At 46.0% G+C, this 26,578-nt stretch overlaps 8 protein-coding genes across 9 annotated transcripts; 5 read left to right on the forward strand and 3 right to left on the reverse strand.

The window, feature by feature from the left end:
* Positions 1 to 1,422: 1,422 nt before the first annotated feature.
* GL218_07093 (Mitochondria fission 1 protein) lies at positions 1,423 to 2,084 on the reverse strand (the record flags this gene model as incomplete). Its single annotated transcript, XM_033583837.1, has 4 exons — positions 1,423 to 1,749; positions 1,811 to 1,904; positions 1,966 to 1,984; positions 2,069 to 2,084. The coding sequence occupies 4 exons, from the start codon at positions 2,082 to 2,084 to the stop codon at positions 1,423 to 1,425; spliced, it is 456 nt and encodes a 151-aa protein (XP_033432906.1).
* A 498-nt stretch (positions 2,085 to 2,582) lies between these two features.
* Positions 2,583 to 3,301, forward strand: GL218_07094 (putative kinetochore protein SPC24; the record flags this gene model as incomplete). Its single annotated transcript, XM_033583838.1, has 3 exons — positions 2,583 to 2,609; positions 2,665 to 2,797; positions 2,856 to 3,301. 3 exons carry the CDS (start codon positions 2,583 to 2,585, stop codon positions 3,299 to 3,301), a joined length of 606 nt encoding a protein of 201 aa, XP_033432912.1.
* A 395-nt stretch (positions 3,302 to 3,696) lies between these two features.
* Positions 3,697 to 4,434, reverse strand: GL218_07095 (uncharacterized protein; the record flags this gene model as incomplete). Its single annotated transcript, XM_033583839.1, has 1 exon — positions 3,697 to 4,434. The coding sequence occupies one exon, from the start codon at positions 4,432 to 4,434 to the stop codon at positions 3,697 to 3,699; it is 738 nt and encodes a 245-aa protein (XP_033432913.1).
* A 1,515-nt stretch (positions 4,435 to 5,949) lies between these two features.
* On the forward strand, positions 5,950 to 7,227 carry GL218_07096 (Cut9-interacting protein scn1; the record flags this gene model as incomplete). Its single annotated transcript, XM_033583840.1, has 1 exon — positions 5,950 to 7,227. The coding sequence occupies one exon, from the start codon at positions 5,950 to 5,952 to the stop codon at positions 7,225 to 7,227; it is 1,278 nt and encodes a 425-aa protein (XP_033432909.1).
* Positions 7,228 to 9,057: 1,830 nt separating this feature from the next.
* On the forward strand, positions 9,058 to 10,788 carry GL218_07097 (uncharacterized protein; the record flags this gene model as incomplete). Of its 2 annotated transcripts, XM_033583841.1 has the most annotated exons (3): positions 9,058 to 9,328; positions 9,591 to 10,314; positions 10,368 to 10,788. In XM_033583841.1, the coding sequence occupies 3 exons, from the start codon at positions 9,058 to 9,060 to the stop codon at positions 10,786 to 10,788; spliced, it is 1,416 nt and encodes a 471-aa protein (XP_033432910.1). The 2 variants fall into 2 exon arrangements, with proteins under 2 accessions (XP_033432910.1, XP_033432911.1); XM_033583842.1 differs by lacking the exon at positions 9,058 to 9,328 and having other exon boundaries at positions 10,187 to 10,314.
* Positions 10,789 to 13,349: 2,561 nt separating this feature from the next.
* GL218_07098 (Rab GTPase-activating protein 1) lies at positions 13,350 to 16,200 on the forward strand (the record flags this gene model as incomplete). The annotated part of the gene is made up of 3 exons (XM_033583843.1): positions 13,350 to 13,571; positions 13,669 to 14,276; positions 14,343 to 16,200. 3 exons carry the CDS (start codon positions 13,350 to 13,352, stop codon positions 16,198 to 16,200), a joined length of 2,688 nt encoding a protein of 895 aa, XP_033432914.1.
* A 1,986-nt stretch (positions 16,201 to 18,186) lies between these two features.
* On the forward strand, positions 18,187 to 19,534 carry GL218_07099 (Reticulon-like protein 1; the record flags this gene model as incomplete). The annotated part of the gene is made up of 5 exons (XM_033583844.1): positions 18,187 to 18,241; positions 18,414 to 18,446; positions 18,522 to 18,683; positions 18,741 to 19,042; positions 19,109 to 19,534. 5 exons carry the CDS (start codon positions 18,187 to 18,189, stop codon positions 19,532 to 19,534), a joined length of 978 nt encoding a protein of 325 aa, XP_033432915.1.
* A 1,719-nt stretch (positions 19,535 to 21,253) lies between these two features.
* GL218_07100 (DNA topoisomerase 2) lies at positions 21,254 to 26,522 on the reverse strand (the record flags this gene model as incomplete). The annotated part of the gene is made up of 4 exons (XM_033583845.1): positions 21,254 to 22,630; positions 22,681 to 22,962; positions 23,013 to 26,348; positions 26,448 to 26,522. 4 exons carry the CDS (start codon positions 26,520 to 26,522, stop codon positions 21,254 to 21,256), a joined length of 5,070 nt encoding a protein of 1,689 aa, XP_033433194.1.
* Positions 26,523 to 26,578: the final 56 nt, after the last annotated feature.

The raw sequence follows: 26,578 nt of genomic DNA on the forward strand, positions 1-26,578 counted from the left end.
AAGGCAGATTTTAGACCTAGAGTTTGTGTACGAAATGCAACAGTAGGAAATATATCAAAGGTAGGCTCTGCGACAGCTGTTATACATTAGTTAGCAGCTGAACAATTTAGATGAGTCGTATTGTAAAGGTGTAAGGTGTAAAGTATTAAATGTGGCGCACCTCGGAATCAAGCACCAGCTATGAATATGTCAGCGGATGTCACGGAAGATCATATAAGTAATGTCGAACCTGTGTATGTCGGCAGGTTGAAGGCAAAGAGAAATTCCAAGAGATGTTGGAAAAAGGAAGCTTGAATATTTGTCTTGCCACAGGAAAGTTTAGAAGATCAGAGATCTGATGTCCATTTGTACCAAGGGTTATCCTGCCAGAATCCCCAAGCGTCTCCTTACTCTAGCTTCTGTGGTAATCATCCAATGATCGGAAGTGGTTATTATTTATATTACTAGTCGAAAAAGGTCTTTGTGCTTTAATAGCGCTTGTTGTTAAATAATGCGCCTTCAAGAAGCTTAAGACTAAGGTTTTGAAGTGACTTGGTTAGCAACGGACAGTTGCCCAGTTCCTTTCGTCATTTACAGGTGGATATTTTAACTAAAGTTTAATGTTCACCTTAGGTAGATACACGTACATGTACCTAAGTACCCACACACGTACCGCGGGGCATGGTGGATGGGAAAGTCCAAGTGAGGTCCACACACAGTGTACCTAAGTACTGAACAGCCACATTTTATGGACGTGAGTTTGATTATGTAACCTTTCATAGAACTGCGCATTACCTAAGGTACCTGACTCAGGACCTCAGTATGGGCACACACTGCCCTTAAGTACGTAGGTACTTAGGTACATTAACTACCCAGACTCTTTCGACAACTTTAGAATTCAAGGTGGTTTGCTTGAAATATTGTACTGATTTATTTAGACCTCTTGTTTGTAATACTTGGTTGCTAGTGAGTCAAGTGAAAGTGTAGATGCCTATTTCTAAATCTAGCCCCTCAAAGTTGTTTACACTCCTTTAAAAAAAAAAAAAAAAAAAAAAAGGTCACGCGAGGTCGTCTGGATACTGATATTATCAACATCAACAACACTACGCAAACCACCAATTCCTCTTCGTAAGGGCGATAGATTTGACACCAATCAAAAATAGAGCTGAGTGATTTATATATAAATCGACATACTTGTACTGTAGCTTAATGCCACGACGCTAGATCCCAAACACCAGTGCTTTAGTAAAACCGTTCCCTTGCCTCGACCGTCTAGGATTACACCTACGTCTTAGGCAGACTACCATAACATGTATTGATAGGGATACGGCTCCCCTTCACCAGCCGTTACAACGCCATCAGTTCGATATAACCGCATTAGCAACCTCTTACGGTGATCTATCATGTTTCCGAGTTTTCCCTACGGAGGCTTCCGCCAAGCTTCTACCGCCTCTTGCCGCGGAACAGAATTCCACCAACCACGCCAGCCGCGATAGCGACACCGCTTATGATCGCAACACCCATAAGGCCCTCTTTTGTTACCTTGTCGTCGATCAATTTGCGCAGGTCTGCCGCCTGATGATTGGCAGGTTCCTTATCCAGCAACAAATCATTATAGCGTCTTGCCTCCCCATAGTTTCCAAGCTTGAAGTTGGCGAGTGCTAAGTAATAGAGACATTCACGTCGGCGGTCGGGCGATACTCGAAATATGTCCGAGAGGAGACGCACACCTAACTGTTGATCGCTTCGAGTATTCGACTTGATCAGGCCCTATAGAAGATGATGAGTATACTGCGAGGTAGTTCTTGAGAGACCGCATATATCGACGTACCCATGCGTAGTTGAATTTTGTTTGGATACCGGCCATCTCGCCCTCTTTCTCATATTGTGCGCGCAACGTTTGGAGTTCCGCATCTTTCAGCGGGCTATCGGAATAAAAATTTAGTTGACAAGTCAAAGCGGGGGAATAATTATAGAGAATTATACCTTTCCGCATCTACGGCATCTATAGTTAAGAAAAACAATATAATTTAGCAATTTTATATTTCCTGAGCGACTTAGGCCGAGCGCAATAGACAGGCATACTCACAAGGTAGAGCCGTCATCTTATTGGTATTAGCAGATTTTTAGTGTATAGCTCGGATTGTGCGGTTTTTCTCAAGTAGAAAGAGTCGTAGTAATGGTACACACTATAGGGTATGTGACTTGCGCTCGAGTTGTATATCTTGTCGTACAGTGGATATGTATTCGTAGGTAATATCAAACGAGAGTATTGTTGAGAATATATCCTAATGACGGCAAAGTTAATAAGTACGGCTGCCTCCAAATGTGGCGGGAGCTCTCAAGTCATCACCTGTAGGCTGTCGGAAGGTGGGCTATGTTTGTGGCGCTAATGACGCAAAACGATAGGTGGGGTACATGATATATACATATTTGTACCTAGGTACTTTGCGCTAGGTCGTCCTGGTGATACCGCGGTTTGTTTTGTTCACTTCTCGACATCCCAACTTTTTGCTTTATAAAAAGAATCAAAATCACATCGAATAACCTAGGATTTATTGACGATTATAACACGAAGAATAAAATCAATATACACAGTCACGATGCTTCTAGACGAGGACCCTGCTACTGTAATAAAACTCCATTTTTGCTCTATCTCAAATTCAAATTACTGACACCATCTAGCTCATCCACCATACAATCAACAATTTTAATATCGGCCCCGATAAGCTCGCTGTTTCGCGCATCAGTGACTCTCTGTCTACATTAAATCAAGCCCGAGAGCTCCGAATCAAAGAAGCTGAAACCTCGCTGAAGAGTATGATACCCCTATCATCCGATTAATCGTTAAATTCATATTAACATAAACAAATTAGAACTTGGCCGTTCTCTCAACACACTCCAGGCACAACATGAAGAGCTCACATCAGCGCACTCGTCATCCGTCCACGCATCTGAGATTTCGCGCCTCGATACCCAGAAATTCCGCATCGCGAAAGCAGTCTCCGATTTAGAGATGGAAGCAGAACGTCTATCATCCCAACAGGCCGATCTAGCAGCGCGTTTGCAGGAACTAGAATTACAGGGACTAGAAGGATCGCCCGAAGACGCAGCAAAGAGAAGGGATCCAGTCGATGACGAGGTATTGCTACGTCTAAAGGTGTATCGGAGTCTAGGAATCGATCTAGAGCGAGACGAAAAGGACGGCGAGTTCTCCAGAGCCATTGTGCGTAACGATCGCAAGGGCGATGTTCATGTTATAAATATGGACAAGAAGTTCTCGCGCTTCTTCTATGCTAATTATTTTTGGCAAACGCTCTAGAGTTAGAGCTTTAGCCGAGTCTCTAACTCAGGGGGGCTTATGTGGGATGAACATTATGAAAATTACTGCACGGTGTTAGGCGTTTTTAATTGTTGGAATACCACAAGTTATGTCGAGTCTTATACACATACTAATTCACTTATAAAACATATTTGAGTTGTGATACAAACCAGCGCCAGATCCCACTTTTGCCAGATAATCAAGATCAGACCTATTGTCCATAACTTCTGACCTTGAGACCATACTCCTGATTTTCCCCCACGAACCCATACGTAAGAGTTTTTACAGAACGCCAACCCTTTCTATCCAGCAAGACAATCTTTACATAAACCGATTATCTCTAGTAAACCATTTTGTTAACAACTCTCGAACGTGTTGTATCCTCCTCTTCATTATTAACACCGGTTATTTTTAGTATGCTTCCTCTCTACTATGGGGAAATATTCGTTATCGTCGACCTTAGTAAAGCTGCGTGGCCTGCTACTTGTTGGTGTTCTTGATCTTGAGCTATTGGGCGATGCATATATCTTTAGTCCTTCCGGATTATAAGCCGTCGACGCGCTCGCACCCTTCATATATAGGCCTAACCCGCTATTTCCTGGCAACACAGTACCTCCGCTATGTGATCTGGAATGATGGCGTCGGTCCGGAAGTTCGAGCCGCGAATTAAGGCTGTACCACTGTTGGTTCGCGGTATCCGCATCGACATCCACGCTATCTAATCTCCATCCTCCCACACCCTCGAAGTCCCTTTCGAGCCCAGTGGTGGGTGTCAGGGCAAGACCATCGAAGCTGCTAATAGGCGTGGCAGAGCCGCTACTAAAGCTGCCATGTATCTTGCTGCGTCGGCGCCTATGCCGCGCCTCAGGCGAAGATGATGGAGAGGATTCTGGCGAGTGCGGCGGGGTACCCGAAGGAGTCCGTCGATGTGCCATAGACCGAGAATGTGCGGTATGGCCTACTAACACATAGCGCAAAGTCTCAAGCCCGACGTCGAAATATACGAGGAATAGGCGTAAGAACAAGACCATGAATGCTAAGATAGTCGTGAAGCCGGCGCAGAGGGCAAGCGGAAGGGCGACAAAGAAGAGGAATGGGAATATGAAGAATTGTAGTGGACTAAAGACCGCCATTGTAAGGCGTCCTGCGAACTGTATCGGGCGAAATTGTTCGCTTCACTTGAGCGATGATTAACGAGCTGAAGAATTTGTCGTGTCACATTGTTATTGCGATTTGGGGCAATTCAGAATGTCTTAGTTATTTGTGTTGGCGCATATGTCAGCTTTGGGGGCGAGCTAGAAAACCTGATAGGGAAAGAAAAGAAAAGGATCAGGATGTGTGCTGGCGGAGGGTAACACAGATGAGGAGACATATGGGGGAGTGACGGAGAAGATGTAATAAGACATGAAGAAACTCGAGACTAAGACACTCTATTCGTATATAGTCTCGATCATGAGAGGGAGGGTGTGGTGTAGCATGGAAACTTTCGATTCTAAGTTGCTTGCTGTAAGTTCCATGCATGCATGTAGGTATATCGGCAATCAACTTTCACATGCCGAGTGTCCAGTTAAGATGTGTTTTAGTAAAGGTACTTGAATACTTCAATATCCATTAGACATTACCTAGAACCTTGGAACTTTCTAATTGCTCCGGGGGGCGATTCAAACATCTGATAACTGATAACACTAAAATGCCAAGTATAATACCGAATATTATCAACGAAATAAATATATATCCATGACTCTATAAATACGTCTACGGCGCATACCCGTCTATTTGATAAGGTAAAAGGATGTAATTCCTCCAATAACTTACATTGCCTAGGTAATCGATCGACACTAATTCGCGATGCCTTTCCGGCTAGAACCTCCTTTCCGCCCCGGCTTTACGGAGCTGTGGATAGGACTAGTATACCTAATGCATGTTGTATGCACATAACATACATATATGCGCGCGATACTCTACCCTATCATAAACGGGATAAGGCGGCGATCTTACCTGACGTCACGAGACCTAAAATAGAACCCCTCAAATAATTCATCAATTAAGTGTAGATACGCAGTCATTGGCGAATGTCAATGTTTTCGGGACCAAGGCACAACCAGCTATCAGAAGATCAGAAGTTGTCAGAGCAATCGTACCGGATCAGGCCAGACCTACACGAAAACCGTATCTTGAATCAGCCTTTTAATTCTTATACTACGTTTCTAGATAGGACCCTGCTTATTATCTGAATCTTTTGCATGTGAGTCACAGCTATAAGCTATGTTGTTTGCTATTCGATCACTTCTTATCAGCAAGATGATGCCCCTGAAGCTTTAAATTCAGGTCTATAAAAAATAGCGAGATTACTAACGGCTGGTTTGAAGTTTAAATATATGGGCTTCTCGATACGCGAACGTCAAATCTCAAATCCGGCGATCTAAGGACACAAATATTGCTGACGGCAAAATTCGGGCATCCTTCTGGATTAGATTACGATATCGGGGATTCCCTCGTTATCTTGGCCCATTTGTTTAGGTACTTTAGCCTCTTCGCCGCAAGGGATCCCTCAAACATGATTGCATGTTAGAGACCTACTTTACCAAGCTAGAAACTGAAAGACGTTGAGTTGAATAGTTCCTCAAGGTTGGCTACCTACCTAGGCGATGTGTCAACATTTAGGCGAGGAAGGGCTATCCGCTGCGTCGGAACCATCAGTGCACGATGGATCGGATGTCTCCGAACCTTTCCCCTGGGACGTTGGAGTCTTCGACGCCCACTGTCATCCAACCGACACGATGACGTCGGTAGCAAGTATACCGGACATGAAAGCACGTGCTCTAACCGTCATGTCAACACGATCCCAAGACCAAGACCTTGTGGCCAATGTGGCCTCTAAGCTTGGCGTTAAAGACTCGGACTCATTTATCTCGTCGTCTTCCGCAGAAGACCGTTTAGTTCCTTGTTTTGGTTGGCACCCGTGGTTTTCTTACCAATTCTACGACGATCTCTCTGCTGACCCAACCTATGATGGAACACCATCTGGTAAAATCTCACACTATGATAAAGTGTTAACCCCGTCGCCTTCATCAAAAGATGTATCCTTTAGCGAGGGTCTTCCGGAGCCACGGCCCCTTTCCGACTTTCTGCAGGAGACCAAGTCCCGCTTGGAACAATATCCTCTTGCTCTCGTTGGTGAAATTGGCTTAGATAAAGCATTTCGGCTTCCCCAAAGCTGGACATCGACCCACGAAGTTCAACGCGATGCGGGTCTTACGCCCGGCGGCCGCGAAGGCAGAACACTTAGCCCATACCGAGTGCAGATAACCCACCAGGCTGGAATTCTCGAAGCCCAGCTGCGGCTCGCAGGTGAGATGGGCCGCGCGGTAAGTGTCCACGGAGTTCAGGCACATGGTGTGGTTTATGACACCATATCCAAACTCTGGAAAGGACACGAAAGACCAGTAACATCAAGAAGAGAGAGGAAACAGATTGCTGAAGGGGCGGAAGATTTCTCTAGTTCATCTTCAGATGAAGATGAAGATTATGCTACGTTTATCAACAGAAGAAAAGAAAGGGCAGCGAAACAGGGTCGCATTAAGCAGGGACCGAAGCCTTACCCCCCGCGGATTTGTATGCATTCTTTCAGTGGTCCTGTTGATGTTGTTAGGCAATACCTTCATCCCTCGGTGCCAGCAAAGGTTTTCTTCTCGTTCTCAATTGTGATAAATTGGAGCACGGGAGGTGGAGATAAAGCCGAGGAGGCAATCCGCGCCATCCCTGATGATCGTATATTAGTTGAGAGTGATTTACACACGGCAGGTGAGCAGATGGACCAGTATCTAGAACAAGTATGCAGGAAGATATGTAAGGTCAAGGGATGGGAACTCCGTGAGGGGCTTGAAAAACTGGGCAGGAACTGGAAGGAGTTTATATTTGGGTAGTATCTGTCCAGAAATATTTCTTGTGGTACGTCCCAGAGAAAAAAATCCACGATTCTAGAGTTGATCATGACTCGTCACAATTCGATATAACTTCTTCCGTTCTCGGTTTCTGGAATATTGCTTGCTGAACCAACTTGAGATAACTTAGGATATCTAATTGGACTTTTGCATAAGACCTGCTAAGACGAAAACCGTTGCCAATAATTTGTATCGGATAGTGGCCGTCGTAAAAAGTCGAAGTTAGCATTAATAGCATTTAGTTAGGTAGGAGTATGCGAGCAAGTCGATGATTGAATTAGGATAAGACGCATATATAAAAGTGGATTATACCAGGATACGCACAGATAAGCACAATTTAGTGGCCCCCACTTCCATATGCCTAGCTGGCCTGTGACAGGTAATTGCACAAAGTTAATAATTGCACAGAGGTAATTGCCGCTTGCCGCTTGCCGTAGGGAGCAGCACCGACAGCACCGACAGCACCTGCACCTTTCTAGAAGGCGTTTTCAATTTGCTTTCTATCTTCCTTGATTTTCCGCTTATTTCTCGCATATCTTCCAGTCACAAATCTTTTGGACGCACCCACCGGCCCTGTGTGCCCCAAATCTGCCCAAATTTATTGATTGCTACCTACGAAGAGGTACAGATCACAATACCCCCCGAACGAACCCTCGTTTTATTTTTCTGATAGCCTGATGGGAACACAAGCATCCATTACTCTGACGCATCTTCCATCCCGCAGTGCCATACATACGTCCCACAGCCAAATCCTTGTTACAACTGCATAGGGCCGTCCTGTCACAGCCTTTTCCCCCCTACCAAACCTTTATTAGTAGTTTTCTCTAGTCGCGCCCTCTTGGCTCCTCCAAGATCAGGCGTTAGGGGCCTTCGATACATCTGGTGTCTGGTGTCTGGTGTACGCAGTACGTACCTAACATACCTGACCTAGAGAGGTACCTACACACGATACAGTCTTTTCACAACCTAGGGTCCTGGCTACTGGTCCTGGCAACCTAGCTGGCCCACGCGGGAACTGTTGATATTCGCAGATTGGCGAATTAGCACCATCCAACGCCTATTACGCAGAACTGTGGTCCCGCTCTTATTACCTGTCTTAGCTTTTTGGCTCATCCTCATAACGAATCCTTGGCTCTCGTCTTAGACAATACTACGGACGAAGGAAACGAACTTCGGAGAACGTCTGTTCTAGAAAGGAGAAGTCTGAACTTAGTTGGCGTTAGCCTTTTTCTGCCCTATACGCACGGTACAGTTGCTTTGGTACAATATAGGTACATCAGAACTATTCGGGCCTACATCTACTTCATCTACTACATCTATACAATATCTCTAGGTATCTTTCAAGGTACTGATGCGTTGTGCCTGTCTCTCGCCGATTAAGGTACAATACATACGTTGATACATACGTTGGAATCGCGCTGTACACCCCCTTTGCGGATTTCGAATTGGGTAATCAATTCGGTCCCAAGTCGACGCCATTCATCCCAAACCAATCGATTGGAAAAGAAAGGATTACTGCTATAGGCCTGAAGCAGTTTGACTCAAGGTTTAACGTTTAGTAAAGTGACACCAAGGTCTCGTTGTTTGGCTCGGGTGAGGGTTTCGGGGTGCATAGCTGGCACTTCATCGTCATACACCCTTGCTATTTTCGGACGCACCCCACACAAACGCGCGACACACCATATTCGCTTGTTGTGGTGAACAAATCTGAGCCCCAACGAGTCCCGTCCCAGATCTGCCCTCGCCCACGTCACGCCCGCGCCGCCCAGCCCTGCCAGCTGTGCCAGCCGTGGTGCTAGCCTATCGTGAGCCATGTACGCAGGCAACTATGGTCTTCCCAATGCCATTCCTCCTGCGGGATCGCAATACAATGGCGGCGCCCCACACTCAGCTTCTCACAACCATCATTTGCAGCCCGGTCAAGGTCATCCTAACCAGGTCTCGATGTACAATCAGCAGTTTCCCATGGGTACGCAGGCTGGTGTTGCTTTCCCCGGCGCCCCTAACATGATGTCAGGTCCTGGTCCTGCAGGAATGATGCAAAATACCGGTATGCCGCACATGGCCGCGGCTAATGGTCCGAGTAAGCACCTTTCCTTGCCGTCGGGCTTCTTTGTCTCCCTAGCCACATCCTATTCCCCGTAATCTTCCATGCTACTGTCTAGAGCGGCTGATAGCAGATTCACACATCATCTCCCAGCGCGGAAGACACCGGTGGTTGTGTAGTCTCTGTGCTTCTGTGGCTCCCTTGCTGGCCCAATAGACATGGGGATAGCTACTGCTGCTTATTTGCCTTACTCGATAATGTTTATTATACCGATGAGTTGATTCGCTAATTTATACAGTGCCTAACTACCAACCACCATACACGAACTCGCCTTATGGTGCTGGTGTCCCTAGCTCCGTCGCGCCCCAGATGAATATCCCTCCTAACTACGCGATGGGGGGCGGCATGCCTATGTCTGGTTTCCCTATGCATCCCGGGATGAATCACCAGCAGCAGATGATGCAGCGTATGCACCCGCCTCCAGCAAATACACCGGGAATGTCAACTCCTACACCCCAACGATCTTTTCAAAACCAGCCTCGTCAGAATACTCCGACTCCGAATAACGCGCCGAATACACAGCAACACCCAATGTCAACTCCACAAAATGCGCATAGCACCCCTCAAAACCAGACGCCGAATAATGCGCAGCAGCAGCCTCAGCAACAACCACAGCAACATCAACAACAACAACAACAGCAGCAGCAGCAGCAGCAACCACCACCTAATAATATCCCAACACCGCAAACCCCAACGTTCCCGATATCAGCTCAAAATAACGGACCCAGTAACGCGTCATCTGGGTCGACACCGTTAAGCCCCGGTCCAGACTCTAGAGACAAGGAACGGGTTGGTGTAATATTGGAGATTAACAACGAGTTATTGTTAGAGGCTATGCAGATACAAAATACGCAACAGATATTGAAAAAGGAGAGGGCGTCCGCTAATGGCACTGATGGTACTGCAAGCGAACCGGAGAAGAAGCCAACCGAGGAAGATATGCTGGCGCAAGACTACCTCCAGTAAGTTCGGATACGGCATCAGACACGATACGGAAACTGACCTATAATTATAGTTGTATGCGAAGACTCCAGACAAACTTGACGTATCTAGCGGCATTGGCCGATAAGAAAGGCAATGTCACAGCTGGACCATGTCCTAGTTACTTAAAACCGCCACCACTCAATACCAGTATCAAGCTAAGGATGATGCTGGGCCCGGATGGATCAGAGAATCAAGAAGCTCCGGACCGGAGGGAGACGGCCAAATACATTCAAGAATTGTATAAAAAGCTTCAGGCTCTTTACCCAGGCATTGACCCGAACAAGGAACCAACAATCACGACCTCGTCTGGACGACAGAACGCTCAACAAGCGAATGCGATAAGGCCTGGCTCTCGAACGCCTGGCCAACCTAGTCCAGGAGGGCAACAGACTCCAAAGATGGCCACTTCAGCGCCGCCAGCTTCTATCATGAATATAACAGCCGGGCCTTAGAACGATTTAACCTGATTAAAAGCGTTTGATTTCAAGAAGAGTTGAGTATAGGTCGACTTTTGAGGGCATATAGTATACGGACCTTGAAAGTTTCAGACTTGGATGGACTGGCTTCTTTTTACGAAGACATTTTACGTTACGTTGTATCTTTGTATAGAAAAATACCCCGCTAAGATCAACGGTACGTGGTGGATATTGGGACCTTGAAGAGACATTTGTGGGCGTCGGCGTTACTCTTTAGGATGGGATGCTGCTTTACCTTCGTTAGATATGGTATATACCAGAGTCAAAAACACTGTATAGCTCGCATAAGGTCAAAAGCTTTTAAAACTTCGTGCCGAATAGGTATCTTTCGGGTTTTATCGTCTTACATTTGTATATCATATTCACTCCACATAAAGCTAGATGTATGAATAAGACGAAATGTTATAGGCAAGACTTAGGGGGCGAATTTGAATTGAGTGATGGAGAACGGACGAGAGGTTTGATATATATAATGGCTATTTATGTAAGTACCTATGGAGAGGTTATGATACATGCCGTCTATTATTTACCTATATTTGATAAGTATTATATGAATGATATATGCTCTTAGTGGGAATGCTGCTGGTTTCCCTTGCCATCACTCAACTACTGCTTTACATGTTAACAATTATAACCCACTAAGGTCGAGTCTTGTCTACATAGATATCAATGGTTTAAATACATAGTTGCTAAGTTTTGAGCTTAGGTTTCCGTGGACAGTGGTAGTAAGATAAAGCGAGCACATGATAGAAGATTGAGATGCACGACTGAAGGTTGAGTGGGGACGTTTATGCGCTAATGTCGCGGGATTATGCGAGAAAGCGGCTTTAAGATAATCCAATCATGCAGAGTAAGTCGCTTCTGGAACTCTTATGTATAAAACAGGGGTAGGACCGCAGACGAGCAGACTTAGGTTGGTTCATGTATGTAGGTATGTATACTACATATATATAAGGTGCATTATATGCTAGACCGCCTCTCACATCGAAGCAAGCTTGTGCATATTTTATCTCCATAACCAGCCACCGATATCATGTAGTTGGATGGATGGTAGATATCTTGAGTAGGTAGGTGAATAGGTACTTGAGATATCTACGTGTAAGCAATGAAGAGAGCTAAAGTGTTTATTATAGGAATGTAATTCATATAATTTATATTTATATGATAGGGCTTATTCATACATAATGGCGAGTTGAATATTTTATTTATACCCAGGGGGATCATTGGGATTCAGGGTCAAATAGATTGTTTAAATAGCGACTAATGCAGGGACGGGGCCATATTAGTAACCAATTCATGCTTCTAATTGGATAAACGCGTCAAAAGTTGGTGTAACTCATTTAAACCGATGATACGGGATGGATGCAACCTAACGTGATAGGGGAATTTAGTCTTAGTTAGACCTTAGCTAGGGGGGGTTCCCCCTCTTTACCCTCCTTCCGCCTGTGAATGCCCTCCTTCTACTGTTAGACTTTTTAATTGATATTATCGTGTTTCTCGTGTTTCTCGTGTTTCGTCTTGAATTGTTTCTTATTCGCTCATTATATCCCTAACCAACTAATTCCTTTACCTAAACTAATAATAATAATCATAATCATAATAACATAATTCACCAGTCTTCGTTTAATCGTTTAACTATAGGTACCTAGACTACCTAACCTATCCACTCCTTACTATTATTTCGTACCATCAGATGTTTTCTTTAGTTATATCCACCACAGGCAGGACAGGCAAACTGACAGGCCCCTACCTAGACATCCAGACTAGCAATTACCATTGCATAAACTTGAAATATCCCCTTCTAGACCAAACCCATCGTATTAAGTAACGATTTCTACCCTAGACAAACCGAAGAGGGAAACGTCTAAGCTGATTGTATCCCCGAATCCCTGAAGCGAGCCCACTCTGTCCCCGACTCCCCCTGTTTCCTTGGCGGGCGGCACCCGAAGGCTGGTAGATGCTGTAGCTGTTTGAACGAACCCATTTTGAGTCTTAATGCGTGTAAAATACACCGCCGTTACCTCGATTCGCACTAGACGCTCTCACCGTTTTTCGAAGCCGTTCGATTTGCTTTTGTGCTGTTCGTTGTCGATGCACCGTCGTATGAGACTAAAGAAATTCTGAGGTCAAGGGGGGATAACAGCTTAAGCCCTCGAGACAAGAGACAAGATACACTGGAGTGTAGATCGGCCATTCCAGTCACTACCGACTACCGACCACCGACCACCTTCGTTTCGATCCCGAGAATTTGCATGATGGAGGGGAATTCTGAGAACCAGCAGAAAAATGAAAGTTCTCCGGTCGATACGGCGCCAAGTTTGGCAGACTCAAGCGCACTGAAATCACCTAAATCCCCAGTAGAGAAAGAAGAACGCAGGATGCCGGAACACGATTCGATGGTGACGGTTCGATTATCGGAGCCTCCTTCTCTATCGGTGAATACGGACCTTCCGTTGAACCCTTTGCCTTTTAGAAAGAGCATCTGGGGACATGAATGTACGCCTACAAGTGCAACCGCGCCAAGTGTACCGCCCGTAATGGAAGTAGAGGAAGGCGACATGGAAGATGTTCAAGTACATGATTTGAAATCACCTACTAGTCCTAAATCTCTACCAAAGGACATTCAAACTACAACAACTATACAAGAAGAGAAGGAAATTATTGACGACGATCTAATGGAAGACTCGGATACAGAAGAGGTCAATTGGGACCAATTACAAAAGACTGAAGATGAAGAAGTCAAAGATCAAGACGATAATGTATGTTGCATACCAAATTAAAGAACTGGGTTGACTGGCCTGAGTGAGGCTTAGATCTACTACGACGATGATATTAACATGATTCTTCACATTTTAGTCTACAGCATTGCTATTGGCACGACTCGAACAAGAGAATAATAAAATCGCTACAAATCCAAAAAGTGTCAAAGTAAAGGTAGTCGAACAACCTCCAATCCGCCGGCCGAGACCACCATCCATGGCACAAATGCGGGACATGGTGAACGCACCTCCATCTACAGCTCTACGATATTCTGTTCTCCCTCCCCCGCCGATGACTGATCTCGAATTCTATATGGCCCTCGTCAAAGACTATCAGCAGACGGCTGCCCGACTTCCTACTTTACTATCTAAGAAGATTCGAAAAGGAGTACCACCTCCGCTTCGAGGGGTTGTGTGGCAGAGTATGGCGAGCGCCCGCGATAGTTATCTCTTGGAGGAATTCGAAAGGCTCAGCGGCGAGTCGAGTCCTTATGAAGGCATCATCGGCAAGGACCTGGGTAGAAGCTTTCCTGGCGTGGATATGTTCCGAGACCCAGACGGCGACGGTCAACGAATGCTTGGAAGAGTTCTCAAATGTTTTAGTCTCTACGATACGAAGATTGGATACTGTCAAGGACTTGCTTTCCTAGTAGGCCCTCTGCTGATGCACATGCCGGATAGTCAAGCTTTCTGCGTCTTAGTCCGGTAAGTACCTATTTTCCAATTCTGCACTTGAGAAGTGACTTGGCTAATTAATATATTCGAGAATAGGCTGATGGAATATTATGACCTACGATCGTGTTTCTTACCCGACTTGTCAGGTCTGCATGTCCGTATCTATCAGTTCCGAGAACTACTCAAACAGCATTTACCCACATTATCGAACCATCTAGAGGATCTCCAAGTTGATCCAGCCTATGTTTCACAGTGGTTCCTCTCATTTTTTGCGGTAACATGCCCCTTGCCAATGCTGTTTCGGATCTACGATGTTATATTTGCCGAAGGTGCGTCGGAAACGATCATGCGGGTAGCCCTGTCACTTATGCGAAAGAACAAGAGCCGCATCTTGGCCTGTACTGAGATGGAGGATGTCATGCAGCTCCTTTTATCTCGTGGTTTGTGGGACTGTTATCATTACAATGCCGATGAATTTGTCGATGATTTCGTTAGCTTATCTGGGGTCGTATCGAGAGAGAAATTAGCACAACTAGAACAGGGGTATCGCGAGGAAAAGATCGCCAGTGCCAATGCCGCGCGAACGGCCGATGTTACCACAGCTGCCTCCCGCTTTTTGGGACGTTTATGGGCTACGAGCATCTCCTCCCCGAAATCTGGAACTCTTTCTCCAGGTTTTGCCGCACCTTTGAGACCGTTAAGTATGTTACGCCGAAGTGCATCGAAACAGAGCCTGGCCTCGACATTGAATTCAATGGAAGCCAGTTCTTCTAGCGTCCTTAGTTCGGCATCCACCGACGCTACTACTATTTCTCGCGATTCTACTTCTAATGCTGACGATTCGTCAATTCGCGAATCAACACCAGTCGTTGCAAAGCAACAATCTAGTCGCAACGCCGCCGACAGGAATCTGCACACTCAGATCGAAGATCTCCTTACCGCCCTTAGCGAATTGCAACGAAACCATGCACTATTAGCTACGCAGCTTCAACAAGAAAGGGAGGAAAGGGATGAGGACAAGAAGGCTGTAAAGTCATTGCTGGATGGATTGAAGAAAGACAAGGCCAACAACGAGACGACCGAGACTACAGAGAATAATAAAGATGTCGATGACAAAACAGAAGATGAAGGCGACGGAGGAGAGGCACCTGCTCAGAATCAGCTGTCTCTATTGCTAGAAGCAGTTGAGGGTCGCTTTTGCAATGAAGGACGCGAGCGCTCCGAGTCGTCAGTGCTAACAAAGACACAACTCCGTGACGAGCTATCCAGAGCTAAAGATAATCTCAAAATCGAGATGTCCAAATCTCTAGAATTCAATCGGCGCATTGAAGAACTTGGACAGGAGGCGAACACGCTACGAGAGCAACTTCGAGAAAGTCACACTCATGTTCGAAACCTCCACCAGGATAAGCAACGTCTTGAGAAACAGGTCCATACTATGCGTGTGCGAGCTTCATCTGAGACGGTCGGGCCCGAGTCTGGAGGGTGGTTTTCGTCGGGAAATAACCTGACTGCTAACAGCGCCACCGGTGGCGGGGCTGGCCGTGGTCTCCGGGAGTTCAAGCTCGGACGTAGCAAGTCAACACCCAACACACAGTTGGCCTTTGGTCAGCGTTCCGGATCATTATTAAGGACGCAAACAGAGCCTCTCGTATCAAGCGAACATGATGCACTCATTCTAGAGCTGGTACAAGCTAAAACTGCTGAAGCAGTGGCTCGTCAAGAAGCCGACGAGTACAAGCAGAAGCTCGAGAGCCTACGAAAGGCTTACGGGCTTGGTCCAGCCGATTCTTCTACAACAACAGTGGCCTCGACTGCAATGGGGATGATCGGGCGGTTCACGGCTACAGTGTCAGAAGCAGGCAATGGTACTAAGAGTGCTCCTGCCACCACACCGACATTGACAGCGACACCTGCCACTAATAATGGTAGTTTCTGGGGCTGGCGACGATAATGATCGTCCAGCATTTGATAGTGGGAAACCGGGGGGGAACAGACAGCGAGCGCATGGCACTGCGCGGTGGATGGTGAATGTCTTGGGCTTAGCTCTTCTAATATTAGAAGCAAGTATCATATGGATGGGTGGAAGAAGAATATGCATTTCTATGTCGACTCATCAGGACAGAATATATCTGTAGGGCGGCGGAACATTATGTTTATCTCAGTTATCATAATTACCTAGGTGCTTATCCCGGCCCGGTGTATATAGACGGGGGTTGGCTGGGCGGCTTTTTTTCTTTTGCTATTCGACATTTGCCTAGCTTGAGAAGGTATACGCGAGCTTAGAATACCTACACCGCGCAGAGCCGAAGAGTGGCAGCTTGGAAAGGCATGTTGCGGATTGCTTTTGCTTTATGGCTAGCAGTAAAGTATCATGATATCCAAATAGAATATTGCCTACCTGTCGCCCTTGAGACTTTGAGTTTTTGAGTGAGCTTTTAATGTAGTACTTATGAATAGTTCGAACACCCGTATTATGTATGTATCTAGATCTTGTTAGCTTCTCGACTACGGCACGATGATATCCACTACATGTAGGTGAAAGACAGCCTAGGCCCTAGATACATAGGCGGGTCGCGCTAGGCACCGTGTTTTACCATAGTGATGACGAGGTCGAGGTAAGCATGATCTCAAGGCCATGATGATGACTGCTCATGGTAGAATGCGTCATTCGGATTCCATCACACTTAAGGTAGGATGCGTCGGGCGGGTTATATTCTATCTAGTATCCAGAAGATCTGGGGCCATGGCATGGAACGGGAGGTGGTCGTGTGCTTCTTAGCGGATAATCACATGCAAGGTTTTGACTTATATATTGCGGAGTGACGACATGGGTGGCTTTGGCCCTCGAGTTTCCCGAAGGATGTTTCGGATTAGAAATGAGTTGCACGAGATACGATAGAACAATGCAACTACTTCTTTTTTGTAGTAGTTAGTAGTAATAATTGTTAACTACTATTTATTATAATGTTTGATAGAACTGAAGTTGGACTTGGTTAAATAATTTATGTTGTATTTGAGATAAGACATATGTCTATTTTAATACATACATGTACCTACATATGCTCAAGTGATTGGATATACATAGTACTCGTGTTTGACAATTCTAAATTCGTGACTTAACGGGACGGAAGCATGACGTTTGACGGGATGGGATTGCAAAGGATATTACCTTATAAACTAGCAACTTCGGGGTACGTCTTCCTGCTGCAACTAACGGGTAGCGTATAATGTATAAACATTGTATCTAAGTATGTAGAGGGAGGAACCTTCAAGAAGCACGCGAGTTCCCCTTAGGTGTGGCTGTCACTGTAGCACCTGCTTGTAGAGTGGTTCGTCGGGTGGTTTTTAGGTGATAGTTTGTATGGTTTGGTTGATTTGGTTGGTTAGTGTCAGTCGGTCAGGCAGGTGCATCATGCTGGCCCTGGCGTGGCGTCATAACGACCAACGCACTAGCCACATTTGCAGTAAAAGCAGCTCCGCTGGGCTAGTCTTGATGAAATCACTCCTTTTATTTGCCTGGCCTTTGCTTCAACCAGATCGCTCAATCCCACTAACCTCCCCTACCAATAAACCTGAAATTCCTCCCGCACCAAACAAGTAGCAGAAAAAAAAAAGTCCCAAAGAACTTTCTTATCTCTCTGTTGCTTTTGACCTCTCTCTTTTTTTAAACTTTCTACACCTTAACTTACCAAACAACAACAACAACAAGCAACAACCAGCACCAACATACAAACATCGCCGATAGACCTTAAGAACAGGTACGTAATTTGCTTCACTTTCCATTTCCATTGACACTCGGACCCAAGTAACATTGGAGCTCACCCACAATTTTTGGAACAGAAAGGCATCCGGCATTCCGAATAGAATACATATCTGATCTTCTTTAGCTACGATAACACAACCAACATAACAATTTGTATCACCAAGATCATTCATCATGGCCTCTAATGATCCTACTGCCAATGGCAGCTCTATTGACTCTTTGAAAGGCAGTAAGGTAAGTCTAATCCAAAGATTTATTATTTTCCCCCCGCGCTTCGGAGAACACCTTGCTAACTGGCTTTTATCATGTATAGTTATCTCACAACTACCATCTTCCTTCCTCGGCTCCGTCGGCCCCGTCGGTCCGTTTATAACATAGCAACTAACGCCTTATTGACGTAGATGCTACAGCTGCCTACAACCAGATCGCAAGCGGTATGTAAATTATTATCCCTAATATTTATACATTTTTTACTTGGAGAATTATTATGGCTGATACCAATATCTTAGGCCCTGTTGCCCAGAACGTCAAAGACCAGACTGCAAAGACATCTGCCGAGTTTTCCAACTTAGCCAATGCCCGGCAAACACCTTCGCAGGCCGCTGCCACCGGTCAACCTTTGACCCATTATCATTCGTTCTTCTCCGAGCTCTTGTCATGGAACAACCCTCGTAAGTTCTAGACCGCTTTGTTTCTTATCAGACCACCATACTGATAAGCTGTCATAGGAGCTTCCGCCATCGCCTACGCTTCTGTTGTCTCGGCCATCTTCGTGGCTAGATACCTCGACGTCATCCGATACACCTTCAAGCTCTCATACATGGCCTTGGCCGTTACCATCCTTGCTGAAGTTGCCGGAAAAGCCGTCCTTGGCAACGGTCTTACTACCCAGTTCCGACCCCGCAAGTACTACACCATTCCCCGAGAGACACTTGATGCTTTGATCGGCGACGCCCATGAACTCCTTAACTTCTTCGTTATTGAGTCCCAGCGAATCCTATTTGCCGAGAATGTCACCGCCTCAGCTGTCGTATGTATCCCCATATAAGCGATATTTGCTATACTCTAGTACATCTGACTAACAGTACGGTGATAGGCTGCTATTGGAGCATTCCTTTCCTACTACTTGGTTAAGATTGTCCCTTACTGGGGTCTTGCCTTAATCTCCACTACGCTCCTGTTCTTCGTGCCTCTAATCTACGCCACCAACCAGGAACTCATTGACCACTACCTTAAGCAGGCCTCTGATGTAATTAACAGCCAAACTGAGCAGCTACGTGAAGTTGCTAGCAAGCACACTTCTCAGGCGACTGAGATCACTAAGCAATACGTGGGTGACTACACCGCCAAGGCCCAGCAAATTCTCCATGGCCAAACTAAGGCTGCGTCAAAGCCTGCTCCTCAGACCAACCTAAAGGACTCTGACTTCCCTAAGGCCCCCAAAGAGACCTTCCAGAAGAAGCAGGAGGAATCTTCTGAGGAGGAATCCGAGGATGAGGAGGAGCCTCTGGTCACTGCTTAGACGAGCTCTAAGCAGCATGACCGACGATGGACCACCTCCTAGATACATAATTTTGTTACCCACCTCTATTTCTAAGATCCGACTGGCACGGCACGGCGACTTGATATGACTCATGGCATAGAAAGATATGAGACATTGAGGAATTTTCCAAAGCTTCCTGGACGGGGGCCAAATAGTTTTTTTCGCCTACGACTTTCCTTGATAATGGCAATGGGCCGCTCTAGGCGGGATTTGGTTCTTGACACGGAGCTAACGGTTTAATTTACCTGAACAAATCGGTTTTCTCTTTTCGACTTTGGCAATCTTCTCTTGCGATGACCGGTGTCCTAATCCTACCCGATAAGTCGATGCCGCATTCAACCTGACATGCAGAGAAAACGAAAGCCTTGAACTGCGATAGGCGTTGGAGTGGTGTTGTTGATGGACGGTGGATGGCGGTGTAAGAATGAGAAGAAACGAGAACGAAACGGTCGAGAGAAGGAATACATGATTTAGTTAGGGACGGACGATAGGTATTTTCAGTGATCGGTAGGGGGTGAGTGAGTGGATGGATGAAACGAAACGAGAATGGCTTTTGCAGTAGCAGTAGTACCATCGATGAATGTTTGTGTTAGTTACGTGAGTGGCGGGGATCGCGATGGTATGAATGAACAGTCCAGTACAGACAGAGGATAGGTGCGATGCGGTGAACCTGAGCTTAGTAAGATAGTAATTTCGACTATTTCCCTTTTTATTCTTGATGGTGCTTGTTCGTTGTGATGTCTATGTTATAGGTTAGGCAAGTGTTGATTCATATATGATGTGACTATACAATATTTGTAAACACTTGCTTAGGTTAGTAGGTGCTTAATTCTTCGGTAGCTACGGTATTAGTGGCTGACTTATGAAATAGAAGACACGTTAGCAATGCTTACTTTCTTACTCCTTTCGCTTATGCTGATGAACTCTTTTAATATGTAACTTGATATATTAATATTAGGTATGTGTGAGAATTGAGCTGAGGGTTTATTATATGACTATTAGAAAAGCCGCAGTTCAAACTCACCTAGGCTAAGAAGTAGGTATGTATTTGTCTACGAAGTGTTATATATTTCTTAGTTATGATCTTACGCGTGTATTTATAATCTTAATTAAACGAGGAAAATAGTATCTAACAACTACTAATTTCCTTAATATGCTGAAGAAACTTACTGAGTAACCATACCTCAGGAAATTCGAATGGGGATTTATATCGATATAAGGGGAAGTTACCTACAGAGGCATTTGTAGACAATAAGAATAGCATTGCTATTTTTTAAATTTGCAAAAGTACACACATATCACTATTCAGGAGTCAGGACTCATATTCGTGAATCATTCTGTTAAGATGCCATTTCCTACTTATTAGTATACATATACAGAAATGATGTGCTATAAATCAGGAAAGGCGAAGCAGCAAAAACAGTAATTAGCGACCAAGTCAGATAGACCACCAACGCCTCGTGATAAATCGTCACCCTTAGCCTCGTCCCTCTCCCTAACGCGAAACCATTTCCGCCTATTCCGTCACAAAGACTTGATGAGACCACGCCACGCCGGCTTTGTTCCTCACCAATACCAAGATGAAAACAATGAGGGTTGCTTGCTACTTATGAAAAAATAACCGCACTCTGCAACTGACTTCTGCCGCAAGTAGTAGCCATGATTGATAAGCATGCGCGAAACTGGTTATTATGACAATCACTCGCTATCGTCCATAGCGAATTCATCACTCGGTTCATCGTCATCGTCATCATCATTAGCCAGCTGCAAGCTGTCTTCGTCTTCATCATCGTCATCGTCAATGATGTAGACTGGCTTTGACTTGGCTGCAGCAGCTCGACCAGGTCTACTACGCGCTGCAGGTTTTGGCGGGGGGGAGTCAGGATCAGCCATCTCGACATCATCGTCTTCATCGTCGTCCATGTCAAAAGCATCCTTCTTCGGCTTCGCCTTTTCTTTCTTGGCAGCATAGGCTTTCGCTGCTGGTGACAAGTGTGCGGCCTTGGACGCTGGCGCTTTCTTCACAGGTGCAGCTTCTTTAGACTTAGCCTTTGTTGCAGCAGGTCGGCCACGTGCCTTAACTGCTGGCTCGCTGGTGCTTGCAGCGGCAGTTGTTGGTTTGGACCGAGGCTTGAGCTTAGGCTCGTCTTTTGAAGACTTTGCCTTGCTTAAAGCTTTGGAGACAGGAGGTAAATCGTCGTCGGAGAGGAAACTGTCTAACTCATTCCCACGGTTATTCTTGAGAGGCGATGGTTTAGCCAGCATCTCATAATTGGTGTCATCATGGTCGTCTAGGTCCAAGGTCTTCGAAGGCTTGCTCTTAACCTTTAACCCAGTGCTATTGCCGCTGCTGCTATCCGGGCGCGACATGGAAAACAAACTAAGTCGGCCAGTTTTGTTCTCGGATGCACTGCTATTGCCGTTCGTAATACCCTTGACTAAGTCACCAACATCACCAAGCATCTTGTCGTCATCGCTTTCTGATTCATCGTCATCATCTACGATAAACCTCTTGGCTTTCGAAGCTGCAGTACGTTTGGCTCGAGGTGCCGGTTGAATCTCTTGGATCTCTATATCCGAGTCTTGCGTAGTTGTTTTCTCCTTCGCTGGATTCTTTAGCTTGGCAAAGTCATCATCCGAGAACGGATCCGAGTCCGACTCTACTTTGGTACCGCTTGCGGTGTCCTTCTTGGTGCCGCCATTAAACATGGCCGCAAACCGTTGAACGGATTTTTCTTTCGGTGGTTCTTTTGGTTTAGCTGCAGCTTTGGGACCCGGCTTCGACTTGGCTGCTGGGGCCCAGTCGTCTTCCTCGTTCTTTACCTTGCGACCCCGTCCACCAGCGCCACCAGCACCGATCTTCTTTGATGTGCGACGGCCCTTTCTACGGATACCTGTAGCAATCTCCTGTTCGAGGCGTATTTGGGTTTCCCATACTTCTTCGAAGTCTTCCAAGTCTTTACACCAGAGATCCTTCTCGCTAAGGGCATCAAGTGCATCTCGCTCGGCTTTCTTCTTGATAATCTGCTCTTTGAGGCGGTCGAGCCGCTCTTGGGTAAATGACCAGATCGCCATCTATAGTCCGTTAGAATCTACGTTTACTGAGCACAACCATATAAACTTACTGAAAGAAGATAGTCATAGTCATTTGCGGAGGTGTCCACGATGCCGTCAACTGCTTCCTCATCGTTGTCGTTGTTCTCCTCATCTTCTTCTTCCTCCGACTTGGTCTTCTTAGAATCCTGTCCTTTAGGGAAAGCCTCGTATTTTCGGTCACGAAGCTCCTCAACGATGACCTTCTTCTTTTTACGAGATACCACGAGCTCGCCATCCATTATCTCTTGTATGAACCTGGCCTGGTTTTTCAACTTGCGGAAGTCTGCATCGTAAACGCCGAGCCAATGCATCTAAATACAGTTAGAATAATACTCGAAAAGCCTTTATGTCATCAACTTACCTTTCGCAAATTGTACATATTCAATCGGTAGTGGTAAAACTCCTCGAGAATATCTTCCACTTTATCGTACTTGCGGATCATGCCACGAGTGTCAAATGCGACCAAATTAGATGTAGCAACCTGCTTAACCAACTTGAACTTCTCGAGGAGACCCTCCTGTAAGGCTTGGTTCATATGCTTCTCGTCCAACTGAATCTCAAAATGGACAGTGTTGTGGTCATTAAATTCCTTGTAGTCCTTGATGAACGAAGGAACCTTTTCGCCTTTGATTATTTCCTCCAGCCTCGCCTTGAAATCATCCGTCCACATGCGGATGGGTAGTTCTGTGACCATGACCTCATTGGGTCTTCTCTCGTCTACGCTCACAATACCGTTGAACTGATAGCGATGAGACTCGGCAGGCTGTGGGGTACCCTTCCAACCTCTGAACCAGGGAATCATTGTCTCGAAAGGCTTTTCTTCTTCCCCATCCATACGCCCCATACGTCGCTTTAGGTTTTTAATGATATCCAGTGGGTGGTAATTCGGGATTGACGTACTCCAACCAGTACCGATACCATCCGCGCCGTTCACTAAGATCATAGGGATAACAGGTGCATAAACCTTCGGTTCGATTCTCTTCCCGTCTTCAACTTGATACTCTAGTTTAGGCTCGTCTAGAGGTGAGAATATGCGGCGGGCGAATGGAGAGAGACGAGTGTGGATATAACGAGGGCTAGCAGCATCGGAACCACCTTGAAGTCGCGAACCAAAGTTACCACTGGGCTCGAGATAGTTAACGTTGTTGGAGCCGACGAAGTTTTGTGCAAGGCCTATGATAGTCTGGTGCAAGGATATTTCACCATGGTGGTACGATGTTTGTTCGGACACATAACCAGCCAACTCGACGACCTTCTTGTCTTTGGTTAGATTTCGTTTCAGACAAGCGTAGATGACCTTTCGCTGACCAGGTTTTAGGCCATCGACAACCGAGGGAATAGATCGCATGTTGTCAGCCATACTGAATAGAATTAACTCCTTATTAACAAAATCGTCGTATGTGACCTGCTTGATAGCGTGGTCGAGGTAGGTACCCGGGACGAAGTTGCCGAGCCATTCTTTACGGGCATCCGCCTTCTTCTTGGAGAAAGCGAGCTCGATTAAGTCGACTTCCTGAGGGCGCATCACGTCGAACGTCTTCAAGTGGGTATCAAGATCTTGGAAATAGACCTGAGCGTCATTGTTGTCACTGGTACCCAATCCCTTGTAGTACTTCGACTCCCATCGTTTCAACTCATTCTTGTGCTGCTCCTTCCATTCCTCATACTGGGGCTGGTTGAAGAATGATTTTAGTCTCAAGGGCTTCTTGGGATTTGATCCTTGCCAGACCTTCACGATAGGCGTGATGAATTCTTGGAAAAAGCCGGGGATCTTGAGAAGGGAGGGGTATTGAACTTGGAGGAAATTGATAAGAAGACCTTTGATATGGCTACCATCGTGATCCTGATCCGCCATGATCATAAGATGACCATATCGAAGGGATTTGGTATCGGTATAAACCGTTTTGTGTTTCAGCCCGAGGAACTGTTTGATGTTTTGAATTTCTTGATTCTTCATGATCTGGTCGATTGAAGCATCACGAACGTTCAGCATCTTACCTCGAAGGGGGAAAACACCAATCTTATCGGGATCTAGAATGGCACGGCCAGCCACAGCTAAACTTTTGGCGGAATCACCTTCGGTCAAGATCAGAGTACATTGCCAACCATTCTTGGTACCTGCTAAGTTGGCGTCGACTAATTTGGCGTTGCTGATTCTTGATCGTTTGCTGCCGTCACTCTTGGCAAGCAGCTTATCAGCTTTGGCTTCCGCAAATTGGATAATGTTGTTAATTGCATCGGTCTGACCAATCTTCTTGAGGAACCCTTCAGTTAGAGGACATTTGCTTCCAAACTGGCTGAGCTTGGTCGTCATCTGCTCTTTAGTCTGCGAAGTGAAGGCAGGATTGGTAATTAGACAGTTGACGAAGATGAAGATGTGGTTACGGATATGATTGGCCTTCAACGCGTGCCCCTTCTTCTTCTTGTTCAACGCCTTCAGAAGTGAGTCGCAGATTTGGTCAGCAATGTAGTTGACGTGAGTACCACCGGAAGTAGTAGCAATAGAGTTCACAAATGAGACCTGTTGGAAAGAACCGTCTGAGACCGCAAAAGCGATCTCCCACCGAGCATGGGCCTTGTTGTCCTCAAGGATGACCGTAGCGGTAGGTTCGGTACCCTCTTCGGCACCTCGCTCAAGAGCAATGGATTTAGCGTACATTTCGCAGTACTTCTTGAAGTCTAGCTTGATGTGGGTATCGTTGAGGTATACCTTGACGCCACGCACCGTGCCAGCCATATCATAAACTCGACGGTAAAGCAACGACTCAAGATCATCGTCGATGCCTTCAGGCATACCAAACCTATTCCAATCCGGTTTGAAGCTGACACGAACAAAGTCGCTAGATTTGCTGCTTGTTATCTTTGCCTTGTCCATCTTGCCCATGTTGTCCCTCCACGTCTGCTTGTATCGCTTTCCATTCTTAGAGTCTTGACACTCCAGAGTGAACTCTGTACTGAAGACGTTACAAAGCTTAGCACCGTAACCGTTTCGACCACCTACGGTCTTTTTCTCGTCGTCATCAAAGTTGGAACCGGCAAGAAGGTGTCCAAAAACCAATTCCGGGATATAAACCTTCTCCTTATCGTGAATCTCTACTGGAATACCTTTTCCGTTGTTCTCGACTATGATCTGACCTTCTTCACGATTGATTGTCACCTTCATGTATGTCATACTTGGGTCCCGCTGTTTGTTGTCTGCAGCGTTGACGAGAATTTCGTCAAAGATTTTGTAAAGACCGGGTACGAAGCCAACCTTGGATCGTAGTTCCATCTGGTTAGCCTCCTTATTGAATACCCACATCTGCTGCTCAGTGCGCTCAACAGAGCCAATGTATGTATCAGGTCGCTTGATAATGTGCTCGAGTTGTGTTAACTTCTGGTAAGTCTCTGTAGCCGTCTTCTTCTTGGCTGGCTTCGGGTCATCGAGCACCATACTGTCGTTCTCGATCTCGCCTAAGGGTGCACCACTCGACTTCTTGGTGGCGGGTGCCTTCCTCTGCTTCTTCGCACTCGGGGGGGTGTTGGAGAACCCCGAGACATCGTCATCATCGCCGCCGTCGTCGTCGCTATCAGGCTTTGAGCGTTTCTTAGGAGCAGTCTTAGTCGCCTTTAGGGTTGTCTGAACCATTTTTTTTGATGCAGCCTTGGCTGCAGGTTTTGCCGCTGTCTTCTTTGCAGGGGCCTTGGCCTTAGGTTTCTGTAGGAGCGCAACGTTAGTACTGCATAGGTAGAGGTAAAAAGTGAGTATGTTGTTTAGATTGAGAAAAGTCCAAGACAAGGGCATTGTTTCTCATACCGGCTCTGGGGAGAAGTTATCTGACTCGTTATTGAAGTCGTCAAAGGCCGAGTCCTCCATAATGTCGGAGTCCATGATGGATGTGTTTGGTGTGATACGTTCACACGCGACGTGAATGATGTGAAGGAGGG

This window comes from Daldinia childiae (assembly GCF_008694065.1).
Source record: "Daldinia childiae strain JS-1345 chromosome Unknown Scaffold8, whole genome shotgun sequence".
NCBI classification, from domain to species: Eukaryota; Fungi; Ascomycota; class Sordariomycetes; order Xylariales; family Hypoxylaceae; genus Daldinia; species Daldinia childiae.